The 27,080-nt window shown below is 41.8% G+C and overlaps 1 protein-coding gene across 1 annotated transcript; it reads left to right on the forward strand.

The window, feature by feature from the left end:
* Window positions 1–26: 26 nt before the first annotated feature.
* Window positions 27–22,584, forward strand: LOC125148188 (nexilin-like). The gene is made up of 3 exons (XM_047826000.1): window positions 27–457; window positions 548–560; window positions 22,440–22,584. Exons 1-3 carry the CDS (start codon window positions 55–57, stop codon window positions 22,582–22,584), a joined length of 561 nt encoding a protein of 186 aa, XP_047681956.1. The 5' UTR covers window positions 27–54.
* The last annotated feature ends 4,496 nt before the right edge of the window (window positions 22,585–27,080 follow it).

The following is a 27,080-nucleotide window of genomic DNA, read 5'->3' on the forward strand; positions in this document are numbered from 1 at the left end:
TTTACGCTGTGACCTTGCCTGAACAAATTAATTGAAGAACAAAAGTCACTACGCATGCAGTTTGAACAAAAGGAAATTGATGCAGCACTACAAAAGAAAAGAGAAGAGGAGGAGGAAGAAGAAGGTGGTAGCATCATGAATGGTTCCACTATTGAAGATGAGGAGCAAACGAGATCAGGAGCTCCATGGTTCAAGAGGCCTCTAAAAAACACATCAGTTGTAGACAGTGAGCCAGTTAGATTTTCTGTTAAAGTAACAGGAGAACCCAAACCAGAAATTACATGGTGGTTTGAAGGAGAAATACTGCAAGATGGAGAAGACTATCAATATATTGAAAGAGGAGAAACTTACTGCCTTTATTTACCAGAAACTTTCCCAGAAGATGAAGGAGAATATATGTGTAAAGCGGTCAACAACAAAGGCTCTGCAGCTAGTACCTGTATTCTTACAATTGAAAGTAAGAATTAATCATTTTTAATCTAGAACTTTTATTGTATTTAATTTTTTTTTTCCTTTAAAAAATCACTTTTCTTCTTCTCTTTTTTAGCTGACGACTACGAGCTCCCCTTCCCTCTCCCTGGAACTTTCTCTGCCCCCTCCCAACCCCCCCAAATTTCTTACTACATCCATGTTTTCTGTGGCGGGGCCAAAAATGGAAACCAGAAGTGCCACTATATTGACTTTTTATTCCTTTTCCTAACAGTCTTCAAAACACAAGCTCATCTAAAGAATACCTTCTTCCTATCCAAATCATCACCAGATTCGTCACCATATTGTGAAGTTAATGTGTATTTAATGGGGTAGAGTGGAAAAGTTACTCAATTATTCTAAGCTTATAGCAATTACGTTTTAAAGATCACAAATAAAACATTATTTTGCATGAAAAAATGATGTTTATGAGCTATTTATACACCTAAAATTAATGGAGACTTCATAATTTGGAAACTACTGAGTTTTCCTTAATAGTCATTTTTCTTGTTGTAGTTTTAAAGTTTTTCTGAAGCACAGAGGGAAAAGGGGGAACATGGAGAACAACAAAAGTTAAGACTAAGTTTTAAGGAAAAAAAAAATTAAAAAAAAAATTCTCATCAGTTGAGAGAAATTTTTAAAAGATCACAATTTTAAATCCCACAAAATACATTTCACATTAATATTGTATTAAAATCCAATACATCTCTTGATGATTCAGAGTATAATTCAAGCTATTTTATGGATATGAACAAGTTTTCCCATTATCATTGCATTTGAAAAATTTGTTTTGTAAACTTTCACATAATTTGAAATCTAGCCCAACACACAGGAATGAAAAACCAACAGAATTTGGACTTTTGTTCTTTTCTGACACCAACACACGAACCCTTAATACTATGTCTCAATTTCTATAACTGTAAAATGGAATTGTCGATTAGGGTGCATTTAAATTTCCTGCTAGTTTAAAACTCTAATCTCACTGCCTTTCTGTTTTGTACAGGTACAAGTGTATACACACACACACACATGCCCACACATGCCCGCACATGCACCCACACACCTGTACACACGTGCACACACATGCACATGCACACATGCCTGCACACAGATGCACACACACACATGCACATGGACACACGCCCACACACACACACAGGTGCACGCACACCCCCAAAGACACACACACACACACACTCAGGTGTGCACACACACGCGTGTGCTCACGTGCACACACACACGCACCCGCACACACATGCACGTGCGCACACACCCGCGCACACACAGGCATACCCACACATGCACAGAATTTAAACACACTAGACTGCAAAGCTCTGCACAGGGAATGAAAGACACTCCGCATCAACCTCATCTGTGGATGTTACGATGCTCGCTGCCCATCAGCAATTAAGACTAAAGTTTGCTTTTCCTTCCAATGACTCTAGTCCAGTGTCAGGCTAACCTAAGAAAGAAGACCATAGGAGCCATCGAAAGGACAGGGACTTGCTTTCCAACGCGCGCCTTGCTCTCACATCCTGTGCAGTTGGGGCGAGGGGGGCACGCCGGCCACGCTTGTATGGGACTCATTACCATTTGGAATGCGGCGACCTGACTGAAGTCCTAATAAAAACACAACTTGTATCGATAGTTGCAGCCACTCAGGAGCCACAGCCCCGATGCTGTGTCTCTTGTCACTAGCATGTGCCATTGTGAGCGGGGCGGCCGCACACAGCCTGTCTGCTTCCTCACAATAACTCCCCCTCCCCGGGGAACACAAAGGCAGACAGCCGCTTTTCTCCTCCTTCCAGCAGACACTGCGAGGGTCTGTTACTTATTATCTTTGGAAGAAAGGACACAGGTTTGCACGGGCAACTTGAGCCTGTATCAGCTCTGAGATCAGAGAAGATGAGGTAGGTCCCTACTACAAGACAAACTTTACTGTTGTTGTTGCTGATAAAAGCAAGGTTCACAAACATTCAGCGACTTGACTGGCTTATTCATTTTTACTAACATCTTTATGACCATCTCTTCTGTGGCGAAAAGGAGGCTTCCCTGGAAAGAAGCTGGGGACCCACTGCGTAGGAAGGGTATTTAGAAAGAGAGTGAAAAAGCTTGCTTCCTGGACCCCAGGAACAGTCACAATCTGAGAGATGCCCCTTCACCTCTAAGAGCACAACCTGGAGTGACATTTAGCATAACAGACTTCCTTATTTGCATCGGCCAGTTGACTTTCAAGGAGCAATCACACTATTTGTTTTTAAAGACAAGAGCACAGCATGAAGGAAGGAGTCTTGGGCTGGACTGTCAGAGAGCCAGTTCGAATCTTAGTTCTGATGCTAGAGAACCCTATGACATTAAGCATATGGTTTAACATCCCTGCAACCTAGTTTCCTTGCCTGGAGGATAAAGACATTCATTAGATTATCTCTAAAGTCTCTAAGAGAAAATTTAGGAAATTCTGGGTCGAAAATACATTAAGCTTATTTTCCTTCTGTAGTCTGATGGATGGAGTTGTAAGTTTCTAATGTTTTAAATTAATACCGATTTACTCAGGCAAACTAGAAGCCCTTCGATTTACTTCCACTTTCCGACCAAATATCTATGCGTCTGAAGAGAAAACTTGTATTTCAACAGGGCCACCTAGGAGCTAGAATAGAAACCAGCTGGAGCACCACACTGTCAAGGACTGGCCTTGGTAAAAGTTCTGAATGTGTCTGTTCATGATGAAAACCAAAGGGAAAACTGAAATGGTATATTTCCCTTTCAGTGGGTGGAAAGTAGTAATATGGAGAATAAAATAAAGGCACCAACCCAGAGCCTTTCTTCTTTTCTAAGCAGAGCAGCTGTGCGGACATTGTGGAGCCACCAAGGCTGAGTTCCCCAAACCCATTAGCAAAAGGCTCATTTTGTCCCGAGTGACGAGCTCTCGGTGGAAGAAAGTGACGTCGAGGGGGTAAATCGTGCTGAAAACACACATACGGTCACTGATAGCCCTTGGACACGATCCCACAGCAATGATGCTTCCTAAGAACCGTCCAGAGTTTATCCCCGTTGGGGCTCTGCTAATGGCATGTTTGTTGTGTGGAATCAACCCCAGCTTGCATTTATCTCTTAAATTTTTTAAACCAAGATAAACACTTACCAGCATTATTATAAAAGAAGATACAGATTCGTCGTGGAGCCTAGAAGGCTGCTAAGTGTGTGCTATCCTAGAGATGCTCAAGTCCTGGGAATACTCCTGTGCATCGAATTACAGAGCTTCTCCTAACATACCAGCCACCAGCTCACTCTCTCCTAAAAGAGACTCATCAGGACACTGCATGCCAATATTTACACAAAGCCAACTGCTCTTTCCTCAGTGGAGCAGAAATACCCTTACTTTTCTGACACACAGCTCAGATAGCATTTTTTGGAACCTACAAACACTCACCACACATCTGCAGTTTAACTTTCCCATCATTTCCTATCACTCTGGTTTACTTATTCAGTCAACCGATTTCAATTTCACATTTAAATTTCATTCATCCATTTATCAGATAATTGCTGTTGACTTACTGCTAGGGATTTGGGCCTAAGTCACCCCATCCCCCCTCTTCAAATTCTAAGCTAGTTTGTTAAGAGGTACAGCACTCAATGGGGAGTAAAATGTGATATCACCTTTACTGGAGTCAAGATAGAACTGAAAAATGTGGCTTGAACACAACAAGTTAGATACCTTAATCCCTGCCCCTTAAATTAAACTCATGTAATCAGGTAGAGGCAGAGAAGCAGAACGCCACCTCCTCACTGCGTGGGGAGGGATGGAAATGTGTCCAGGATGATTACCCATTTATCACAATCATACCCACCTTGCAGAAATGGACCTCCCACCAATTACCTACCTAAGACTGGATTTAGTTCTTCCTCTTCTATTCTTCCTAGATTACATTGCCTTGTGCCTTTCATTGTTTCAATTCAGCCACAAGAACTGAAGAGTCATCCTGTGAAAATATAAGAGATATTTAAAAAATAATAGAATCTGCACAAGTAGGCGAGAATGAGATTTACTAGCCACAGAGTTGTAACCAGGCTCACAGTTTGAAAAAAAGATCCAGAAAAATGTAGAGGGGGAAAAAAAAAAGGAACAAAACTATGTTTGAAGTTACAGCTGTTTCAACTTTGTGTTATAGCTTTCTGGAAACAGGCAAAAAGTTCAAGTGTCATTAAAAAAAAAAAAAAAAGGAAACTACTAGATTTCCTGGTAGATGGAAATAATAATTGAGAAAGTCTTTGAGTAATAGTAGAAATTGGCATTCACCCATCATTTACAACATATTTCCAATAATATGCTGAGAAGCCACCAAAGTGGCATATCAAAACCCTGTAAGAATTTTAAAAATTTTTTTGTAACATTTATTTATTTTTGAGACAGAGAGAGACAGGGCATGAGTGGGGGAGGGGCAGAGAGAGAGAGGGAGACACAGAATCCGAAGCAGGCTCCAGGCTCTGAGCTGTCAGCACACAGCCCGACGCGGGGCTCGAACTCACAGACCGTGAGATCATGACCTGAGCCGAAGTCAGATGCTTAACCGACTGAGCCACCCAGGCGCCCCAATCCTCTAAGAATTTAAAAATCCCCTATTTAAGATCCTTGTTATCAAACCTATAGTTTTGCAGTTTTTGATTCAAGGTGTTTTCGTGTCCATTATCTCTCACTATGACCACAGCTGCCCAACAAGGTAGAAGGGCTGTGGTGCAAAGACTACCCTATCCGCCATATTTATTCTCTTCTCCTGTCATAACGGGACCTTCCATTTTTAGCTGGACTTACTGCAGTCTAAAATGAAGACCCCATTTCCTGTATTCCTTTGAGTCAGATATGCACAGGCACCTAAGGCCTGACCAATGTAGTGTGTACGCTTTCTGGGAAGTGTCCTTGAATGCCACGATCTAGTCATCTCCTGCCCTTTCTTCTTGCTGACTGAACAGCAAATGGAATGGCTAGTGCTCAAGCAACCATCTTATCTTTGATCCATCATGACCTTGGGATCAGAAATCTCATAAGACAGGGGCGGCTGGGTGGCTCAGGCTGGGTTCAGCGACCGACTTGGGCTCAGGTCATGATCTCACAGCTCGTGAGTTTGAGCCCCGTGTTGGGCTCTGCGCTGATAGCTCGGAGCCTCGAGCCTGCTTTGGATTCTGTGTCTCCCTCTCTCTCTACCCCTAACCCACTCGCATTCTGTCTCTGTCTCTCTCAAAAATAAATAAATATTAAAAAAAAATTAAAAATACATCATGTAAGACAGAGTCATGAGATAGAAGCAGCCTTGACTCCTGACATCATGCAGCCACCATAAAAGGTCAGAACTGCTTACTTTCTGGCCTTTTGCAGGAGAGAGACATAAAGTCATTTGAGCCATTTTTGTGTGTGTTTTCTGTCAACCGAAACCAAATATAATTCCAATACAGATGGGTGGAGAGTTCACAATCCCTACACAGGAAAAATACAATGCAGAAGATGTACATTATGTGACACACCAATGGCACCCGACGCAGGTTCCCATAATCAACTTCATTCATATGTTTTCAGCAACATATCAGAACACTTATGCTGAATGGGATAAATAAAACTATAATAGGTTCTCATCACTTCATGACTGATTCTGCACATAAATCAGTACAGATTTGGTCAGGTTCCACCACCAAACGAGTATCAAAAACTTTTTACTTTTCAGAGACTTGAGGACTTTAGTATTGTGCCAAAAGGATCATGTTATCTTGTTTCTACAGGTGAGTGAGCTAAGGTGTAAGACATTGAGTAACTTGCTTACTATTACATGGTGAGATCGAAGTTAGCGTTAAAATGTCCTGACTTAAGCAAGGGTCCTTTTCACTGCATGATGCACATTTCTGTTTTTTCCCAAAGTCCTCATTCATTTATTTATCCATTTAAAAGTATATGACTGAGCACAGCCCATGTGCAAAGCCCATCCTGTAGGAAGTACATCCTAGGGAGTATCTTAAGGCCATGATTCTCATCAAGGTATGTGTATGCTGGTTGCTACAAAGTCACAGTATAAATATGAAACATCTTCATATAAAGACTTGCACATGCGTGTTCACAGAAGCTTTATTCATAATATCCCCAAACTGTAACCCAAATGTCTATCCTTAGAATGTGTATCACTCTACTATATGGTATATCCATACAGTGGAATAATACTCAGCAACAAAAAGGAATGAACTCTTCATGCTGTAACATGGGTGAATCTCAAAATCATCATGTAGGGTGAAAAAGAAGAAAAGAGCACATACAGTTTGCTTCTACTTATATACGACTCTAGAAATACTGACTAATCCAAGGTGACAGAAAGTGGAACAGTGGTTGCTTGTGGGGAGAGGTGCCCAAGGGCAGAAGGGAGGGATTACGAAGGGCACATGGACATTCCTGAGTGATGGACATATCGACTATATTGACTGTGAGGATGGTTTCGCAAATATGTACATAAGTCAAACCATCAAACTCTACACTTAAAATGGGTGCAGTTTTCTGTTGATTATACATTAATAAATCTGTTCTAAAAGCATGGAACAGTTTCCCGGAGTATGACTTTTAAATTTTTTTTTAACACTTATTTATTTTTTAGAAACAGAGAGAGGCAGAGCATGAGCAGGGGGAGAGAGGGGGAGACACAGAATCCGAAGCAGGCTCCAGGCTCCGAGGCATCAGCACAGAGCCTGATGCGAAATCATGACCTGAGCCAAAGTCAGACACTTAAACCGACTGAGCCACCCAGGCACCCCAAGGAGTATGACTTTTATCAAGAGGCTCAAAAGGGAAACGCAAGGGCTTGATTAGACTTTTTAAAAATATGAAAACAACAAAAATACCACAATATATAAAGTAAAACTGCATCCCTTCTCAAGATGAAAACAAGATGTCAAAATTGAACGCTTACAGGGGGCTAGGTCTAGCTAACCCCTTCAGATACCCCAGAACCTGGTTATTTTCACTCTTCTCTGAAGTTTGCAGAGTCGGGTGGTAAAGTCTGAAACAGTGCTTCCAAGGGGTTCACAAGGTCATACAACAGATGTAGAAAGTCCCCAACACCTCTAACATACCACTGCCTCTCTGTTTCCTGTGGTTTTAGTTCAACCGGTGCATCTTCTCACATCATGGACGTCTTGCCTATTTCTATTTAGGAGTGCTAGTCATTTATAATCCACGGAGTAAGCAGAGGGAATCTCCCTCATGCTACAAGAGCTGTACAATCTTTGGACATGGGGAGAGATGACTATATTTTTGTCCCCAATATTTTTTTTCCCTAAAGAATCACAGGTCACATGTGAGGAAACTCTTGAAATACTCAGCTGACACTGTGGAGGCCATAATGAGTCCCCCTGATCCAGCTGAATAATCAGGAACATGGGGGTTCATCAGGAATTTCTGATTTTAGTCAGATGTGTCATATGAAGAATGTGTAACCTTCTTGATGGGAACACTACCATGATTCTATGAAGTCCTAGATTTTATAAAAGCAGAATTTAAAAAATTCAAATAAACTCATACTGTAACCGTAGGAGCCAACTCCCCTCCAGAAGGTGGTATATATTAGTATACAAAAGAGGTTGGGGGGTGGGGGGGGGGGGTGGGGGGGGAGTGAATGACAGAACTTTCTGGCTACTCAAGAGAAGGATCCTCAAATCCAAAAGGGTTTAGAAAACATCATTCAGAGGTCACTGAAAGCCACGTTAGCAGAAAAAATGATAGAATGCCTAGTCACCCCCAAAACATTGAGGGTAGAGTCCAAATTAGTTCATCTCAGGGTACTTGCTTGATACGGTCTTGGAGATCTTGGTAATCTTGGAGAAATCTTTGAGAAACAGTGGAGAAAAATGGAGGAAAATTTTCTAATCTTCTGAAAAGGGAACAGATAAATTATGGAAACTATGGAGAAGCAAGAACAATGTTTTTACCCGAGAAATACTAGAACCAACTGCTAAATGGGGTCTGTGACCATTTTAGAAAAAATTGTTATTAAAATGTAGCATATACTCATTAACAATTTCTGTCTAAAATTATCTCAGTTTCATCTCATACTAAGTAAGACAAAGATGTGTCTGGGCCATGACAGAAAGTATCTTCAATTCATTCCAATTCAACAAATAACAAATCCATCAAATGAAACAGCATCTTGTTGACAGATGAGGTGAGGACACAGGGGGGCTGTTTCTTGTACCACATGAATCCTAAGTGGGGTCTCTAGTTGTTTTCCACAAGACTGTACTTGGAGAAAGCCTCACACTTAAAAGAAAGGCAAGGTTTAGTATAAAAGTTAAAGTAAAAAAAAAAAAAAAGTTAAAGCAAAGACAATAATAAACTGAAGAGGATTATGGGCAGGAAGGGAAAGGTTCTGGAAACTATTTCAAAGACGACTAGCTGTAATAACTGAAAATGTTTTACATGCAAAGGAAAATATTTAGATGGAGCTTTTAAAAACTATTTGAACGTATGTTACATTGATGAAGGAAAATGCTTATGTTTTGCTCTTCCAAAGGGCATAAACAGGACCAGTAGTTGGAATTTACAATAGCACTGATTCAGGTCCGATATGAGAAAGAATTTATAACAATTGTAAATACTCAACAATTGATTTTTTTTGCTTCAAAATTATATCATATCCTTTGACAGTCTTTCAATATTTCAGTGTTCAAAATAAGCATGCCTTTCACAAAATCCTTCACAAAGGATTTCTTTAAAAAAAATTTTTTTAATGTTTATTTATTTCTGAGACAGAGAGAGACAGAGCATGACAGGGGGAGGGACAGAAAGAGAGGGAGACACAGAATCCGAAGCAGGCTCCAGGCTCTGAGCTGTCAGCACAGAGCCTGATGTGGGGCTCGAACTCACAGACTGTGAAATCATGACCTGAGCTGAAGTCGGTCGCTCAACAGACTGAGCCACCCAGGCGCCCGACACACATTTTCAAAGACATGTGCACCAATACACAGTTTGAAGCACTGTTTATAAAAGCCATCAAAATCGGTTACTTTCAGAAATCCATACACAGGCATGGTAGGTGACAGCTGCTAAGAATAAGGGAGATCAGGCAGGCCATGTCATTATCAAGTACAATCAATTACAGAACATTATGCCAAGTTTGATCTCATTTGTGTAAAATTAAAAGGGTATTTGTATTTTACATTATGTGTTTATATATGCACAGAAAAAGTCTAACGTGCAAGAATCATTGTGCTTTTTTTAGACAAACTGGGAACCTAGAAGAATTACTTTCTCCTTTACAACTTTAGAGATAGTTCCACTTTTTCAAAACCATGAATGTACATTGCTTTTTAAACATGTAAACTAATTTTAAAGTCACTGCTTTTGTTATTGAAAGTCTAATCTAATTATATATATATATAGATATAGATATGTCTATATCTATATATATCTATATATAATCTCCTGTCATTATACCTATATTGCTATATTGTATCTGTGTTATATATAGTTATTGTATCTAATATGATGATCTAATTATTAATTATTATCCACGACATTATATTCCAGAAGATCTGTTTTGCCAAGAGGACCAGGATCGTCTGCAGCTTTCTAGATGTGCACTCTGACTGAACACTTAACATCTCTGAGCCAAACATTTCTTTTCTGTGACGTAAGGAGAGCTGATGAAGCAGAATGAGGCTTAAATGAGACCCAACTGAGAAAGAATAATCTGTTTTACTTAAGTCTCCTAACAAGAATTTATTAATGTGTATTAAGCTTAAAAAGGCTTATTATAACAGTATACCCTGGAGACAAGAAAGAGTCATTTTAATTCTCCAAACTTCTCCCATTCACCACCTCGAATTTGATCATTCCCTGACAGGCAAAATAAATTATTTAAATTTTCTACGTTTCTAACACTTTTCTTTATTATCTTTCTTTTAGTTTCACCAGGCAATTTCAAACCTTAATGTGACTAAACATTACACTAGAGAGATGTACACATAATATTATGCAGGCTATACTTTATAGGTAATTTAGGGACATTATTTTCTTTTTACATGCTAACTAAAAATCTATTATGAATGTATAGGTATGTAACAGGTTTTTAATTCGCTTATAAAATATATATTATGATACAATATATATTTATCATATATGTTTATATGATGTCATTATAATCCTATATGTATATATACATATATATACATATACATATGTACATCTATATGCATACATACATATGTACATACATATATGTATATATATGTATATATATTGTGTGTGTCTATGTAGAGGGTTGAATTTTAGTCCGCAAAAGATATGTCCACCCAAAACCTCAGAAGGTGACTTAATTTGGAATAAGGGTCTTTGCAATATAATTAAGGTAAGGATCTTGAAATAAGATCATTTTGGACTCGGGTGGGCCCTAAGTCCAAGGCAAGTGTCCTTATAAGAGACAAAGACAAGGGCAGAGACACAGAGACGAAGACCGTGTGAAGACAGAGTGACGCTACCACAAATCCAGGCACCGCCAGAAGCTGGAAGAGGTGAGGAACAGTCCTTCCCTCTGCGTCTGGGAAAGCATGGTCCCGCTTCACCCTGACACCTTGATTTCAGACTTCCGGCTTCCAGAACCGTGAGAGAAAAGGCGTCTGCTGGTTTAAGTCCCAGGTCTGTGCTCATCTGTTAGGACACGCCTAGGAAACCGATACGATATATATGCACACTGGCCATAACACTGTTTTTCTAACTGGATCATTTTGGAGAATAAAAGGGGGGCACAATCATTGATGATTTTAGGACAGTAGGGTCAAACAGAGGTGCCTGTGACAAGCTGGGTCACGTGCTCATTTACCGCAGGGAACATGAGACTGCCCTATAATGTGTGTAAAGTGTTCACAGAGCATCTGCGACACAACATGTCCTCAGTAAACGTAACTCTTAGGGTAACTACGCTCTATGTAGTTCTGGTATACAAGGGGCTGACGTCCTAGAAGTGTGGACTATCTGACCAGGCTTATGGGCTGGAGGCTGGGCAGAGGAGAGACAGGAAAAGAGAGACGGAGGGGGGTGATTGGCTTCTTCACCCCAATAGTCAGGCAAGTGTCAAGAATCCCAACGACTACAGCTGTTCCCGGCTCTCGTGAGTCCCGATACCTCTTGCACACTGAGTGTGCAATGCAGCGACTGTCTCACTCCCTCCTTAGGGCTGAAGTTCAAATCCTACCCTGGCTGCGTGACGTAGAAAGCACATCCCAGGCCACTGCTGAGTTGTAAAAGGTATTATCGCTATTGACTTGAAACAGTAGATGGGAGCATGCCAGGAGGTGTGAGGCCAGATTCCTGGGAGAAATCATTCTCACCCAACCATCTGACTAGAACACCTCGGTCTGAGAACTGAACAGGAGGACCTTGGCTGACCAGCTTCTTTATTTTATAGTTGAAGAGATGGGAGACCCAGCAGCATTACACCTGCCAGGTAAAATAGTATCCGGGACAGTCGTAATAATTATTTATTTTTCGTGTCAAAATATCGGGGTGGATTTTGAACCTGTTTTGGCTTATCCACCTGGAGTGTGAGAAATCAAGGTAGCATAATGGAGGTATTTCATCTTTGCTTTTCTCAAAATAGTTCATAAATAATACGGAAGTACCTGTCCTTGTTGCCTTCAAGATATCAAATTATTAATCCAGAACAAGAAATCCGTGCTCCAGGGACCTGCGCTCATCTGACCGCAGAGAGCGAACGGCCTGCTGTAATTTCTGACTTTAGGACAAGATATCAGAAATGTGGTTTTTTTAAATATTAAGAAACTTATTTTGTGCTTACCCTATGCCAGTTATGTCCAAAGCAGTTTCCATACGTTATCTCATTATAGCCCCGTAACGTAGATGTGATGCCTCCATTTCACAGATGAGGAAACTAAAGCTCGAGGACAGGACACAGTTTGCCCTGGAGCCCACATTCAACCACTGTGCTATCCCAGGGCGCTGGACTAGAAGTTCAAGAGGGTCTGAGTCACAAACGTGAAGAAGGACAGGTAAGTCTCCTCGCTTTTCTAAGTATCTGCCAGACAACAATATTGCTAAAATATTTTCCATTTCTAAAACCTAAGAATCCAGAATTCGTGATAACTAGGGTCGATATATTTGAATATTTCTATAATTAATGAATATCTACTTAATACAGCAGAGTCAAGAAGGGCGAGACTCTGTGGAATGTGCTGAAGATCTAACCCACTCTTTAGATTATTTCTTCACAGGACAACTGATTCTTACGCTCATTATAAATGATTCACTTCAAAGGGAAGATAATTAAGGTCTCACACTATATGCCAGTCGGTCTGGAGACCAATGGAAAAATGAGAATTGAGAACCACTGTTTATTTCAGCTCTTTTGATTGGTCACAAATTAATTTATTTTCCTGGGTAGAGTGGGAAAGATGGGTGAAAACACATGTTTTTCTAATATAATTCAGTCTCTTGGCAAGAAGTTTTTGTGTGTGTCAGCTTGCATTACATAAACCTCCCCAAGATGTTTGCTGTCCTACACATAGGACCACTGCGGCCGTTCTAAGCAATAGTTCCATTCTATTATTTACCTCTGCTTCCAGGAGAATTAGAGGTGACGGTTTGTCCCCTCCTCCTCCCCTCCTCCACTTTCTAAAACCCATAGAGTAGAACTGCTAAAATAGAAATCAAAACTTAAAATGTTTACTTATCTTGAGAGAGTGGAGGGAGGGTCAGAGAGAGAGAAAGAGAGAATCCCAAGCTGACTGCACACTGTCGGGGCAAGAGTGAGATGCGGGGCTCGATCCCACGACCTTGGGGTCATGACCTGAGCTGAAATCAAGAGGCAGACGTTTAACCGACTGAACCACCCAGGTGCTCCAAAACTTAACATGTTCTTAAATCAACCAGAAGCAAATATCTAGGCTAACGTAAGCACTGTGAGCGTTATATTTAGCTCTGAACATCTACTTATCTGGATGAAATAAGAAGCAGAACATCTGATATAAAAAAAAATATACCCATTAGTCAAGTGGTAAGAAGTAAGCAACCCACCCCTGGGTCATTTTGCACGAGACATTTGTACAACGTAATACACTATCACCTTTAAAATATCATTAACAATGAACTTTTAACTAATGCATTGTCTACGTTACTATTTCTTACAGTGCACGCATGAATAACTGTCACAACGTTCTTTGACTGCTTTATAGGACAAAAATATAGCATTGAGGTTTAAAGAGCTCTTTGCTGGGGCACCTGAGTGGTTCAGTTGGTTAGGCGTCCAACTTCAGCTCAGGTCATGATCTCACGGCTCATGAGTTCAAGCCCCACGTTGGGCTCTGTGCTGACAGCTCAGAGCCTGAATGCTACTCGGGATCTGTGTCTCCCTCTCTCTCTGCCCCTGACCCACTCGCATTCTGTCTCTGTCTCTCTCAAGAAGTAGATAAACATTAAAAAAAATTAAAGAGCTCTTTGCTAACATACGCTTAGGAGGATGAAGTCATAGAGATATGAAGGTACTTTGAAAATAATAGCAGCTATTTTACCATTAGAATATAATACCCAGTTTCCTTTTTCATCTATTTCAGTCATGTAAAAAATACGAGTTCCAGGCTTTAGCTCATGATGGGAGTATGTAGCTTTTCATATTTTAATATTTTTGTGTCCAAGGCAAGGAAAGAAAAGGTTATTTTCTGCATTCATGAACCTCTACGTGTGTCTTCCCTCGGACTAGGCATAGTGACAATGACCTACTGGATGCCAAGAAGAGGAAGAGTTAATAAGCCCAAACTCTGGGGCGCCTGGGTGGCTCAGTTGGTTGAGCATCCGACTTCAGTCAGGTCACGATCTCGCGGTCCATGAGTTCGAGCCCCGCGTCGGGCTCTGTGCTGACCGCTCAGAGCCTAGAGCCTGCTTCGGATTCTGTGTCTCCCTCTCTCTCTGACCCTCCCCCGTTCATGCTCTGTCTCTCTCTGTCTCAAAAATAAATAAACGTTAAAAAAATTTTTTTTTTAAAAAGCACAAATTCTTATTTGGTGACTGAATCCTCAAGGCCCCGAACTGACCACGCTTCTGGGATGATCCACGAAAATCCTCCCTGAAGACAGTGAGCGGACTCTGGAAACTATGAGTGCTGTTTTGATCAAAGGTAGTGGAATGCATTCAACAGGAACATTTCCTTTCCACTTACCAGTTCTTTGATTATGGTGTTCCTGTGTTCGAGAACATGTGAAGATTATTACAAAACATTGTGCCCACGATCTTAAGTGAAATTCCTGCCTTTATTCACTTAGCACAGATTTTTAAATTGGAAACTGTAAGCAGACAATTTTATGCATGCTTTGTTTTAATTAGGTGAATATACAAATTTAAAGGTCACATATTTGAAGGAGGTCCCATTAGGCAAGGAAATGTTTTCTGAGTGTATCAACAACATGCAACAATGATTGAGATTGATCTTAAGAGAATATGAAAACTAATAGAGATTAATTAAATATTAAATGGTTTTCTAGATTGTTAGTCACTGTGTATTAAATGTCAACCATGAGAAGGAGACTACTGATGCATAATTATGAGTTTCTCATGGCCTAAATATCCCTTTCTCCAGAAAGCTATCAGTCTTATTCTCCCTCCAGTATGCGTAAAACCATTCATCAGCAGATAATGTGGGACAGGGAGCGACAGAAAGAAATGGTGGCAGAGGCAGACCCCCAAAAAGTGGCCTCAGTGTGAGACCCCTGTGTCGAGAGAGAGACAGAGAACGCACAAGCGAGCTCAAGTCGGGGAGGGGCAGAGAGAGAGGGAGACACAGAATCCAAAGCAGGCTCCAGGCTCTGAGCGGTCAGCACAGAGCCCAATGCGGGGCTTGAACTGATGAACCATGAGATCATGACCTGAGCCGAAGTCAGATGCTTAACATATTGAGCCACCCAGGCACCCCCCCCCCCCAAATGTGTCATATCTAAAAGCAGGGCACCATAAACTAATGCAAGACTGCCCAAACTCTTGTCAAAATAAAGTTAAATTGGAATGCAGTTAAATTGTCTTGCTTATTTTTGTTCGTACACTTAAATTCAATTTAATGTTTCCAGTATTTTCCCTCTGTACTATATTACTAAACTATTTACAAGTTGAAACAATGTCAGTGTCTTGGAACCTAACACATTACCTTGTAAGTAGTAAGAACTGTAGGAAAAATGACAACAAAAGCTAACATGTACTGAAAACGTTCCATGTACGAGGCCCCGTTTAAGCAATCTGATGTATAACAGCTCATTTAATAGCCATGAGTACACAGTGAGGCAAGTATAATTAGTATACCCATTTTACAGATGAAATAAAAAACCACTGAGGCACAGAGCAGCCGGGATCTGGACACAGCGGCCTAGCTTCAAAGCCTATGCTCTTAGGTAATCATATATAACAAAATAACCCAAGCAAAATATAAATTGTTTAGATGCTCATGTTGCCTGTCAAATCCACATCCCAAATGTGGGCAACTTCCATTACTTATATCAGTAGTAATGGATCCATTCACCATTTACCACGGGCTAGGCATTGGCTATGTAGTTCATATAAGCAGTCTCCCCATTTGACATTCAGAGCAACTCAGGATGTTTAAATTATTCAATGAAAGTCACACAGCCTGTGAACTGAATATATAAGCATTCAAATATGGCCATTTCTGCCTTTCCAATACTGCCTCCCCTGGTGGATAATTATTAAGTAACCACGACTGGTGGTATCATTACTGTTAAGTAACCTGGTAACTGGTAACAGGTAAGCGATCACTGGAAACAGATAATTTTGAAGTTAATAATATTTAATGCATGTTTTAGCATCTGGTTATTGCAATCACTTTTTAATAACTGAAAAGGACAGTTACTCTTACCTAATCCAAATCCCTCCAGATCATTGCCAACTGACTTTAGCCAAACTTCAAAAATGCTTCGTGCAGAAAGGAAAACTTACAATGGGGAAAAGAAGACCATTTCCTATTTTACCGAGTTGACAGCTTTAAGCTCAAAAGTAAAATAAAAATTAGTCTTGGAACAAGATCAGAAAAGGGGATGATCAATACTCGGCCTGGCTTGTGGATTTCTGTTAACCCCAGCCAGACAGGACACGTGTAAACACTTGTCAGCTCTGTGGCCGACATTGCTACTTTGTTGAGATTTAAAATCATCGCTTCCTATTACTTTATTTTCTGTAGACTATTAGTTTCTGACACCAGGTGGCGATAGAGAGTCATGAGTGCTGCCCATTTTTCTAGGATCTAGGGTTCAAACTAAAAGTACATTTTTTTTAACTACAGTATCACAAAACTATTGAGTTGTTTTATCTCTCTCTCTCTCTCTCACACACACACACACACACACACACACACACACACACACACAAATGCATCAATCAAGGCCCTCTCCAGGAAAAAAAAAAAAAAGAAGAAGAAACAGTAAACATAAAATGTGCTTACAAGTTTTCTAACCAAAATTTTACCAGAACCATTACTAAGCACCACTACCATTTTCAGACAAGGCAGTCGTGATCTTCTACATGTGTGTTTCTCCAACTCTGTCTACACATTAGAAACCTTGAGAGCTTTAGCAATGTCCAGATCGCACCCCAGAATTTCCTAGGCTGAGGCCGAGGCATCCATATTTAAACAAAAACAACAAACCAACTTCCCAGATAACTCTCATGTACAAGCAGGGTTGAGGCATGCAGCCAGAGACAGAGAGGTGTTTCTTAACGGGGGTTGCAGATTTCTGGATGGGGTGATCACTGAGAATTGCATCTGGTTCTCAATGTAGTAGGTTTGCAATAACAAATCAGGTTCTAGAGAACTGATTTATGATGACACAGTCAAAAGATTAGCACTTAGAAAGCAGAAAGTCAAGGGGCACCTGGGGGGTTCAGTCAGTTGAGTGTCTGGCTTCAGCTCAGGTCATGATCTCACACTTTGTGAGTTTGAGCCCCGCATGGCTCTCTGCTGACAGCTCAGAGCCTGGAGCCTGCTTTGGGTTCTGTGTCCCCTTCTCTCTGCCCCTCCCCTGCTCATACTCTCTTTCTCTCTCTCTCTCTCAAAAGTAAATAAATATCAAAAAAAAAAAATTAAAATAGAAAGTCAATACAGTCACTTACTTTGAGGAAAGAAAGTCCTATATGGGCCACCATGCGGGCTAATTCTATTAGCCAAACAGACCTTCCCAAAGTAGATAGCCATTCAGTCATTCACAACTCAGAAGCAACAAAAACACTGAGAAAACCAAATCCAGATCTAAACTCAGGTAATCTGTTGCATCTAGAAACCCAAGCAAGGACAATAAATAAATAATCTTCAGGGACTATGGTGCCAACCTAAGTATGATGGTCTGAGGGATCTGTCTTTGTTAAAAGGGTTGGTTTTATAGACCGAAATAGCTCTGTCCATCAGTCAAGCCCCCTCTTGCTGGATACGGCCAAAGAACACTAATATTTTTGGGCTCTCACTCGTTTTCATTTCATAATCACAGACCCATCTGTGACAGGCTGCAGATGATGAAGGGGTCTGTTCCATTTTCCAAACAAATCAAACCAACACAATGCATGACGTGCAATCGGGACACCTCGGGGTTGTTAGTACCTCAGCAACTACGCAGCAGGCAGAGCAAACGCAGGGCCAGGAAAATGTGGACGACGCTAAGCAGGCTTGGTGAAGGCAGCTGGAAGGCGCCTAGCAAAGCGTCTCAGGAACTGCAGCAGAATTAAATGTGGCTCAGGTACCAGAACCATAAAACGAGGATTTATGATAGGAGTCACAAAACCTGGTTACAAAGAGCCAGGCAAGATCCAAAAGTCTATTGGTGCACGGTGCTGCCTCATTCTGGAGGGTTCCGAGAGCGTGGGCCGGGCCGCGAGGCAGGTTCTCTGCTGTGTCAGGAACACTGTTTCTGGAATCAGATTACTGTGAACTGACCTCAGCTCTGCCCCCTCCAACCCATGCGTTTTGAAGCGCATTTCTTTCAACATCTGAGTACCTGTTTCCTCATCTAGAAAATGGAGAATGTAATTATTCCTCTCTCACAGGGCCATTGGGAGAATTGTAGAAGATAGTCCGGACAGATGACCGTGGTTTCGAAGTGTATTCCCTGCGTCAGCAGCGTCGGCCCCACTGGGAGCCCCAAACTTTCCAGCCCCACTGCAGACCCACTGAAGCTGGAGCCCAGGAACTCATGTTTTAAACAAGCCCTCTGGGTTTTTCTGATGCATACTAAGGTTTCTGTGGAAGATCAAACAGCCTGGGAAACTGGAAGCAAACAGAATCTCTGTTCTAATTACGGGGAGAAGGTAGGAAATGCTAGAGTAGCTGGGGCATAGGGCTGGGACATGGGACCTGGGGGCATAGGGCTCGCCAGGCACACCAGCCCCCAGGTCTGCTTAGCAGCAAAGCCACGCAAGATACAGGAGACCCCAAATTGGATCCTAGCTCTTGGAAATGAGTAACCTGCACCTAAGTCTGGGGAACACACTTTGTTCCTAACCTGATAGATTCCAAGCTGCTGACCCATCATCCAATCAGCTATAGTTTGCAGAGTGGGCATCCCATGATAGAAACATATACCCCTAACTGACTATCCTTCAGGAAAAAAACGGACATAATAATTTCCGAGGTAAGGAGGCCCTGCTGGGAAGAAATCCTACCTATATTTACTTCAGTCTTTCTATGCTTCTGTTTTCCTAAGTTACATAGAATTAGTTTCTTCTCAAAACATCAGTATCGGGGCACCTGGGTGGCTCAGTCGGTTAAGTGTCCGACTTCAGCTCAGGTCATGATCTCACAGTCCGTGGGTTCAAGCCCCACGTCGGGCTGTGGGCTGACAGTTCAGAGCCTGGAGCCTGCTTCAGATTCTGTGTCTCCCCCTCTCCCTGCCCCTCCCCTGCTCATGCTCTGTCTCTGTCTCAAAAAAAAAAAAAAAAATTAAAAAAAACCCATCAGTATCATCCTTCTGCCCCCCGCAAAGGTCTATTTTTCCCCGCTCATTGTCCTCTTAAAACATAACTTGGTGCCCCAAATAGTAAGTCCTTAGAATGTACTGATCCCATCTCCATTCCATCACTCCCTATCCACTGGTTGACAGTATTAATTACGTTTTCTCTGGCTGTTCTGCCTCCCTGATTATATTATAAGGCCCTTGAAGCCCCACGATCTGTCAGTCTCTTATAGGACTATTACAGGACTCTAAACTGAATTCAGGTGAAAAAAAATTGTCCAAGAAAGCTACTGTAAATGATGATCTATACAAACTTTAACCTTGTACAAATAAAAACATTTTTTTTAGACATCAGGTCACCATAACTAGCTCAGTTTTAACTGAACCACCGAACATTTTGTATTTTTACTCCTGCCAGTTGACTCTAAAATCATTTCTCAAAGAAGTGACTAGCATACATTGGTACACATCTACACATTACCCAAACACGTCTGAGTTTTGAGTTTAATGTGTGAATCCGTGCTATCCTCCTCATTTCAGCCGAATGCTGTAGCTGGTAAAATGTCTAAAACTGACATATATTCTAGAACTATAGATAACGTACACAATTCAAAAAAATCCATCCTACAGGGCGATGGATTACGCACACGAAGCATATCACCTTTTTTGAACTTCGGTATAATCTATCACCTCTGAAAGCGAGTATTTTTACAACAGGCTTGCTAGGAAATGCATGCATTTGCCAGCTTAATTATTAACACATTCTTGCCCTCTTCCCTTGGCGTCAGATCTGCTGAGTGCCAGAACACTGCATTCTGTTTATTAGTCACTTGCTAAAGTCGATACAGTTGCAGAGCATAGAGAGGGAAAAACCTCTGTAAAGTCCTTTCAAACTTTGCCAGAAGCACGTAAGCCGGGGAACTTTGCGGTCACACCTCAAAAAAATAAAGAACTGTAACTTTATCACCCCTCCCCACCCCAAAGCAGATTGAAATAGCAAGATTTGGCGGAAAAAAGCCAAACTAACTCAGGCACATGGTCTTTCTATAGATATACTGGTAACTGAACTAGGACCAGATCGCTGATAATGGGGATTCCCAAATATGTACATACATATATATATATATATATATATATATATATATATAAATTTTAATTAATCAGGTCTCTGTAGGTTTCAGGTGAAACATCATCCTACTTACTATCTTCTTTTAAAGATAATTTCATCCAGGGGCCCCTGGGTGGCTCAGTCAGTTAAGCATCTGACTTCAGCTCAGGTCACGATCTCACGGTCCGTGAGTTGGAGCCCCGAGTCGGGCTCTGGGCTAATAGCTCAGAGCCTGGAGCCTGCTTCCGATTCTGTGTCTCCCTCTCTCTCTGCCCCTCCCCTGATCGTGCTCTGTCTCTCTCTCTCTCTCAAAAATAAATAAATAAACATTAAAAAATAAAAGAATAACTTCATACACTTTAGCCACACTTTACTTACACTTCATACACCTCAATGTCAAACAACAAAAATCAAACAACCAAAGATATTTATCATAGGAGATATTTTTCTTGTAACTAACCTGTATCACCCTGCTGAGTAGTCAGCTCACACCATTTTGTTCTTTCACAGCATTATACACACACACACACACACCAGCTCCTTTAAAAAACTTCCTTGATTTCCTTGATTTAGTTGGCTTGTGAGTAGAGTTTTTTACATTTATACTTTTCAGGATCTTTCAAATTTTCTACAATAGTCATATAGCAATATAGAAAATATCTTAAATATTTTAAATTGTTCTCATGCTTTTTCTGCAAGTCGATTCTGCCCTAATTTTTTTTTTTTTTTGAGATTTTATTTTTTAAGTAACCTCTACACCCAATGTGGGGCTCGAACCTACAACCCAGAGAGGAAGACCTGGGCACTCCACGGACCCAGGGTTGAGGCGCCCCTCAACCTCAAGTCTTTCTTATCAGACTCAGTGTCCAACCTTATTCATCGTCACTACTATTTTTTGAACCCTCTCCAAACTTAACACACACCTGTCCACACCTCTTGACTATACTTTTGAAACATAATCCAGTATGAGTTGACATCTCTGTAACAAGTCCGCTGTTTGAGGGAAAATAGCCAGCAATGCTGTTGACTTTAGTCTAGTCGTCAGGGGTGGCACCGGGCACCTGGCTGGCTCGGCGGGTGGGGCACGACACTCTGGATCTCCAGGTTGTGAGTTTGAGCCCCAGGCTGGTGTGGAGATTACTTTAAAGGAAATCTTAAAAAAAAAAAAAAAAGAATTACATCAAATCTATCAATATGTTGCTTCTCTGAAAAGATGATGGTGTAAGGAAGCTACATAATTTTCCTCTACTTTTTATTATCACTTATTTGTAATGAAAAGCTTGATGATTTTGTTTTGAACTTGTAAATTTCAAACGCCGCTTTAAAGGAAAAGAGAAAGAAAGGAAGGAGGTTTGTGTTAATGCCAAGAGATTGAGGCTCCGCTGTGGACAGAACAGATGGCCAAGTTCAACCTCAATGAGGCACTGGGGATCTGTGAAAACCCCTAATGTAATGAGTTACTCAGTCATCCTTTTAAAGTTAACACACATTTTTGTGGAAGCTCATACTGAAATGTGAAATTGGAAAAATAAATACAGAAGAGCATATACACAAACACAGGAATCCCCAGTTTGGATAAAAGCTGAGTTCTGGAAAGAGCATTAGCTTCTGGAAAGCACCTGCTACATGATCATCATCTACAAATGTCCGAATTGGATTTTTAGTAGACTCACTAATTATGAGCAACTGAGGATTCTCTGGCTAATCAAAGGCATGTGCGTTCTTAAGGCTTCTCGGTTCTAACACACCGCTGTAAGGTTCCCCAGCAATCTGCACTTGTTCTCGGGGTGGATACTTTGCACCTATGCCTCTTGGACCAGCACCGAATGGCACCAAGTGGCCAAGGGTTGATGTGGCCAGGATTTCTGCAGCCTCATGCCGGGGTTTTCAGAACTCCACATTATGTCCATTCATCCTCATGGAGGACAGAACGCTCCCTGGAGAAACCCGCTTTTGAACCTCACCCCGACTTTAGTATCCACTCCATTGGACCGTCTCAGCCGCCTTTCTGGCACACGAGCGAGCACGCAGACTAGCCCATCAGCTCTCCCTAAATCGTGCGTGGCTCTCTGTGCTGCACGGTTCCCTTGCTCTCGCCAAACATCTCCTGCTTTGGGATGGCTTCCACCTGGCTTTAGCGTGTTTCAGTCCTAGGAGGATTTCTTTTCATTGTTGCCCAGGTTTATTCTGGAACTCTCAACTGTAGCAACTTGATGATTTCTAGACTTCCTTCTTTTTCTTTTAATTTCCCTCCTATTCCTATCAGGTCAGGTTTACAACCATTCTACAATGATGTGCTAAGCCTTAGATCCATGGCATGTTCGGAATAAATTTTTCTTTCTTTTAATTTCCTCTATGACCTTGCTACCCAGAGAACTGTAATTCAGTGGTGTATGCATCACCTGGGAGAAGAATCCAGGCCCTGGCTGCTTCCTACAGAAGCAGAATCCACATGTTAATAAAACCGGAGGTGATGTATATGCACATTACCTTTTGAGAAGCACTACTCTATGATGTCACTCATAATGGTAATATCTTCTTGAATACCTTTAGTGATTATTTTATTTTGAGGTGGCTTCCATCACAAAAAAAGACCTTCCAGGGCACCTAGGTGACTCAATCAGTTAACCACCTGACTTTGGCTCATGAACTCACATTTCATGGGTTCGAGCCCTGCGTCGAGCTCTGTGCTGACAGCTCAGAGACTGGAGCCTGCTTCAGATTCTGTGTCTGCCCCTCTCTCTGCCCCTCCCCCCCTCTCAAAATAAGTAAACATTAAAAAAAAGACCTTCCTTATACTGAAATTTAATTTTATGTCTCCATTACACTGAAATTAATTTTATGTCTCTGTGAACTTAACTTGTGGGTCCAAGTTCCTACTTAGACCTGCTTGGGTCAGCCCAACATTTAATCTTTTGGTTACATGACATTCTTTCAAATATGTTAAGATAAATATCAAGTCCCCATATTTTTTCTTCTATTTTAAAATAGGTACATCCACTTAACTACTTCAGCATATCACATAATTCCAAGTTTCTTCTCCCCTGAAGACATCCCAGTCTGACTCCACCCCCAAAAGAAACCTTCCTAAGTTTTGAGAATCTCATAGTCCAGCAGGGACCTGGTGATTAGTATCACCTCAAGCTGCTAAGACTGAGCGGTGGGATTTCCTCACTAATATTCTTGCCACCACACGATCTCATCACTATACTAACCACCAATCCACTAGAACAATTTAGCGTGCCATATGTGGAAAACCACATATTTGTCCAATACAAACTCATGTGCTCACTTTCTTTAAAGGCTTCCTAAGTACACAGAAACCGGAAAACATTCTAGTAAATTCACCTAACTTTTTCATCCTTTGAACATGTCTACTAGGACCACTGCCTTGTATGGAAGTGTTGGGAGTTTTTCCTTGCCCTCAGTAAAAGCATCACCACTAATGGGAGTGTGATTTGAATTCTCTGAAGTTGCATCAAATAAAAGAAAACCATTATGTGGACTCAAGGAAGAATACGGGCAGAGAATTGGAAGAAGCCAGTCTTAAAAATAGAAGGCTGTGTTCTCACAGGGGAAAGTGCAATCACAAACTCTACGATGACATTAGCCTGTGGAAATATGAGTGCCCTAGTGTTCCAGCACTTACACATCGATTCATGGTGGTCTCCAGCTATGTTTTTGTTCTGGCACATTAAACAGAATGAAGACATATGTCTAAATTTAAGACATCCTTTTAGTGTTCTGTGCACGAGAGCCAGCTGAGAAATGTGAACTATTTCAAAGCGCTAGGAAAGGAATTGTAGACACATCCTTTGTTTGGGCATATATTTTTAATTATCCTGCCTTTTAATATTCTTCTCCATTTGAGGATAATCAGACAAAATGGATCCTGCTGGGCATTGTCATGCTTAATAAAAGTAAGCCTGAACATCTGTGCATATGGCGACAGTGTGGCGCATGGGACGCGCCAGTGACTGACCTGCATTCTGATGTAAGTATAGCGCCACATGTAGCTGTAATCATGTAATGCCCTGTTTACATTAGTTCTAGCACTTGGAGCAAACTCTTCTTGCGTTAGGTGCTAAGCGATTTCAACCAGGGGAGGCACATAGACTAATAAACGCGTTGAATGCAGGATGCAGACAATGGCAGGGACAGGCAGATAAAAGGCTGCAGACTATTGGGTTGGGCTCTGCAGACCAGGGGTCAACTCCCTGGGTTTAATCCCAGATTCATCAATTACTAGCTGCGGGACCCGATCAAGATCTCGACCTCCATGAAATGGGAGATAATGACTGTGCTTTTCTCGTAAGACTACAGGAAGGCTTACATGGCATAATGTAAGTCAAGATTTCTCCTGAACTCGTCTTCCCCACCCCCCTTTCCTCCCTTTCTCTTAACTTCTTCAGATACAGATTTATTGCCTTTTCTCTTTCCTAGAAAAGCCCAAATAGAGTGGGTGGCCCGGAGCTGTCAGCCTCAGGACGGTTGGAGCCAGTGTGCACAGGGAGTGGCTGGCGGGTGGCAGCAGGAAATTGGCTGGGTCCCCCCCACTGGCGGAGGAGGGAGGTGCAAATGTGCAAGCGGGGAAGCCAGAAGAACCGCGTGGCACTCCGACGGAGCTGGAAGGACCAGCAAACGCTCAGCTTTCTGAACGCGGTACCCACAGATGGAGACATACACACAAATACGGACGTATTCCTGTATACACAGGTTTCATACACTGAAACCTAATCCCCAACGTGACGGTGTTAGGAGGTGGGCCTTTGGGAGGTGATTAGCTCATAAGGGTAGAGCCCCCACGAACGGGATTCTTGCCCTTATATAAGAGAACCCACAGAGCTCCCACGTCCCTCCACCAGGTGAGGACACGATGAGGGTCTGTAATCAGGATGAGGGCCCTCACGTGGCCACGCTGGCACCCTGGTCTCAGACTTCCAGCCTCCAGCCTGTGAGGAAGAATATTCTGCTGTTTATAAGCCACCCAGTCCACGGTATTTTGCCATAACAGCCCAAACACTCAGTGCGTATACGTGTATGGATAGATTTCCCAGCTCAGTGCCCTGAAGGAGCCCGGGAAAGCAACGTCACAGTAGCAATGAGCACATCTACTGTCCAGATGTCGGTGTCCACACGGCGTTCTCCGTGGTAAAGAACCAGGGCTCCTTGGAGAAATGAGTGATTCTGAGGCCGAGTTAGGAAATGAACAGAACGAGCCTAGAACTTTGTCTTGCACCGGAAGGTAAGGAAACACTCAAAGAATGATGGGAGACTTCTGAAAAGAAGAGACGACTAGCCTGAAGGGGATCTAACTGGTCACATGCAGGATAATTGTGATCAGCAAAATAAATCACGACAGGAGTAAATTATAACGCACTGAATAATAATAGGAAGCCGAGTCCACAGGGACGTACGTAAGTAAAGAAACGGACCGATACACGAATAAACGGATAAATGAGGAAGCTCTTCCTTCTCCTAGAAGGCCAACTAATAATAAATGTAGAAGAAATGATGACAGTAGAAAATTGCCATTTGGCAACCGTGAGGGTAATGATTCAGACAGGAAACAGTAATAATGTTATACACTGATGGGCAAACACGAGGGGAGGGATGGGATTCTGAGTTGGAAGCTTTGACCTGTAGGTCCGGGTGGCCACTACTGATGCATGGGGCTGTGCCGGAAAAGCAAGCAGGTCTTTCCTCAGACGAGGGTCTTTAATTAGGAAGAAAAATGTTCCCAGAGGGTGTAAGGGAGACTTTCTCTGAGGTCCGATTTGCTAGAATTAGGTCGCAAAACTGTTTTGAAACCAACCACTAATAAAGGGAATGAGACCATAATTGAATGAAATTTATGATTAACTCCCTGAGGCTAGAGTTTATCTATTTCCCTGGGTGAAGTGTAAACCCCAAAACATAATCAGGATTATTCCGGAAAGGGGGGGGTGGTGTTGAGGGTAGGCGCATGGCTATTGCGTAAGAAACTCACAGGGTCTGACGCATCAGAGGGAGAGAAAAATCCCTATCGCTAGTATAATCTGGACATTCATGAATCATCAACTTCATTGAAACAAAATATTGGTGTAAGCTTCTTAATTTCTAACACAGAAACGTCACTAATTCTAAAAATGCACATTTGGGGGCGTGTTAGCATCTCCAAAATTGAGTCCACCTTAACGGTGTTATGTACATTTTTAATTGGCACTCTCTTCTTTGTGGTCCACAAAATACTAGCACACCTTGTATTTGATGGAGTATTAGATGAGGTAATATGCAAGGAGCGGTTACCTTGGTCGCTGTTGGCAAACATTATCTCACTTACTCCTTGTGATAGCCCTAGAATATAAGTACTCTATTGCCCCTATTTGAAAGAAGAGAAGGCTGAGATATATTAAGGCTGATTTGCCAGATTCCACACTAATTTAAGGGCACAACGGGGACTGAAGTGCACTGTTCGATACCGAAGTTTGACTTTTGCCAACCTCAGTCCTGGTTATCAGTAAGGATGTGCATTTATTCATCCAGTGAACAC

This window comes from Prionailurus viverrinus, chromosome D2 (genome assembly GCF_022837055.1).
Source record: "Prionailurus viverrinus isolate Anna chromosome D2, UM_Priviv_1.0, whole genome shotgun sequence".
In the NCBI taxonomy this organism is placed as follows: Eukaryota; Metazoa; Chordata; class Mammalia; order Carnivora; family Felidae; genus Prionailurus; species Prionailurus viverrinus.

What these genes read in the sequence shown, in the direction of transcription:
- LOC125148188 (XM_047826000.1), top strand. Translation starts at nt 55, where the DNA reads ATGCAGTTTGAACAAAAGGAAATTGATGCAGCACTACAAAAGAAAAGA.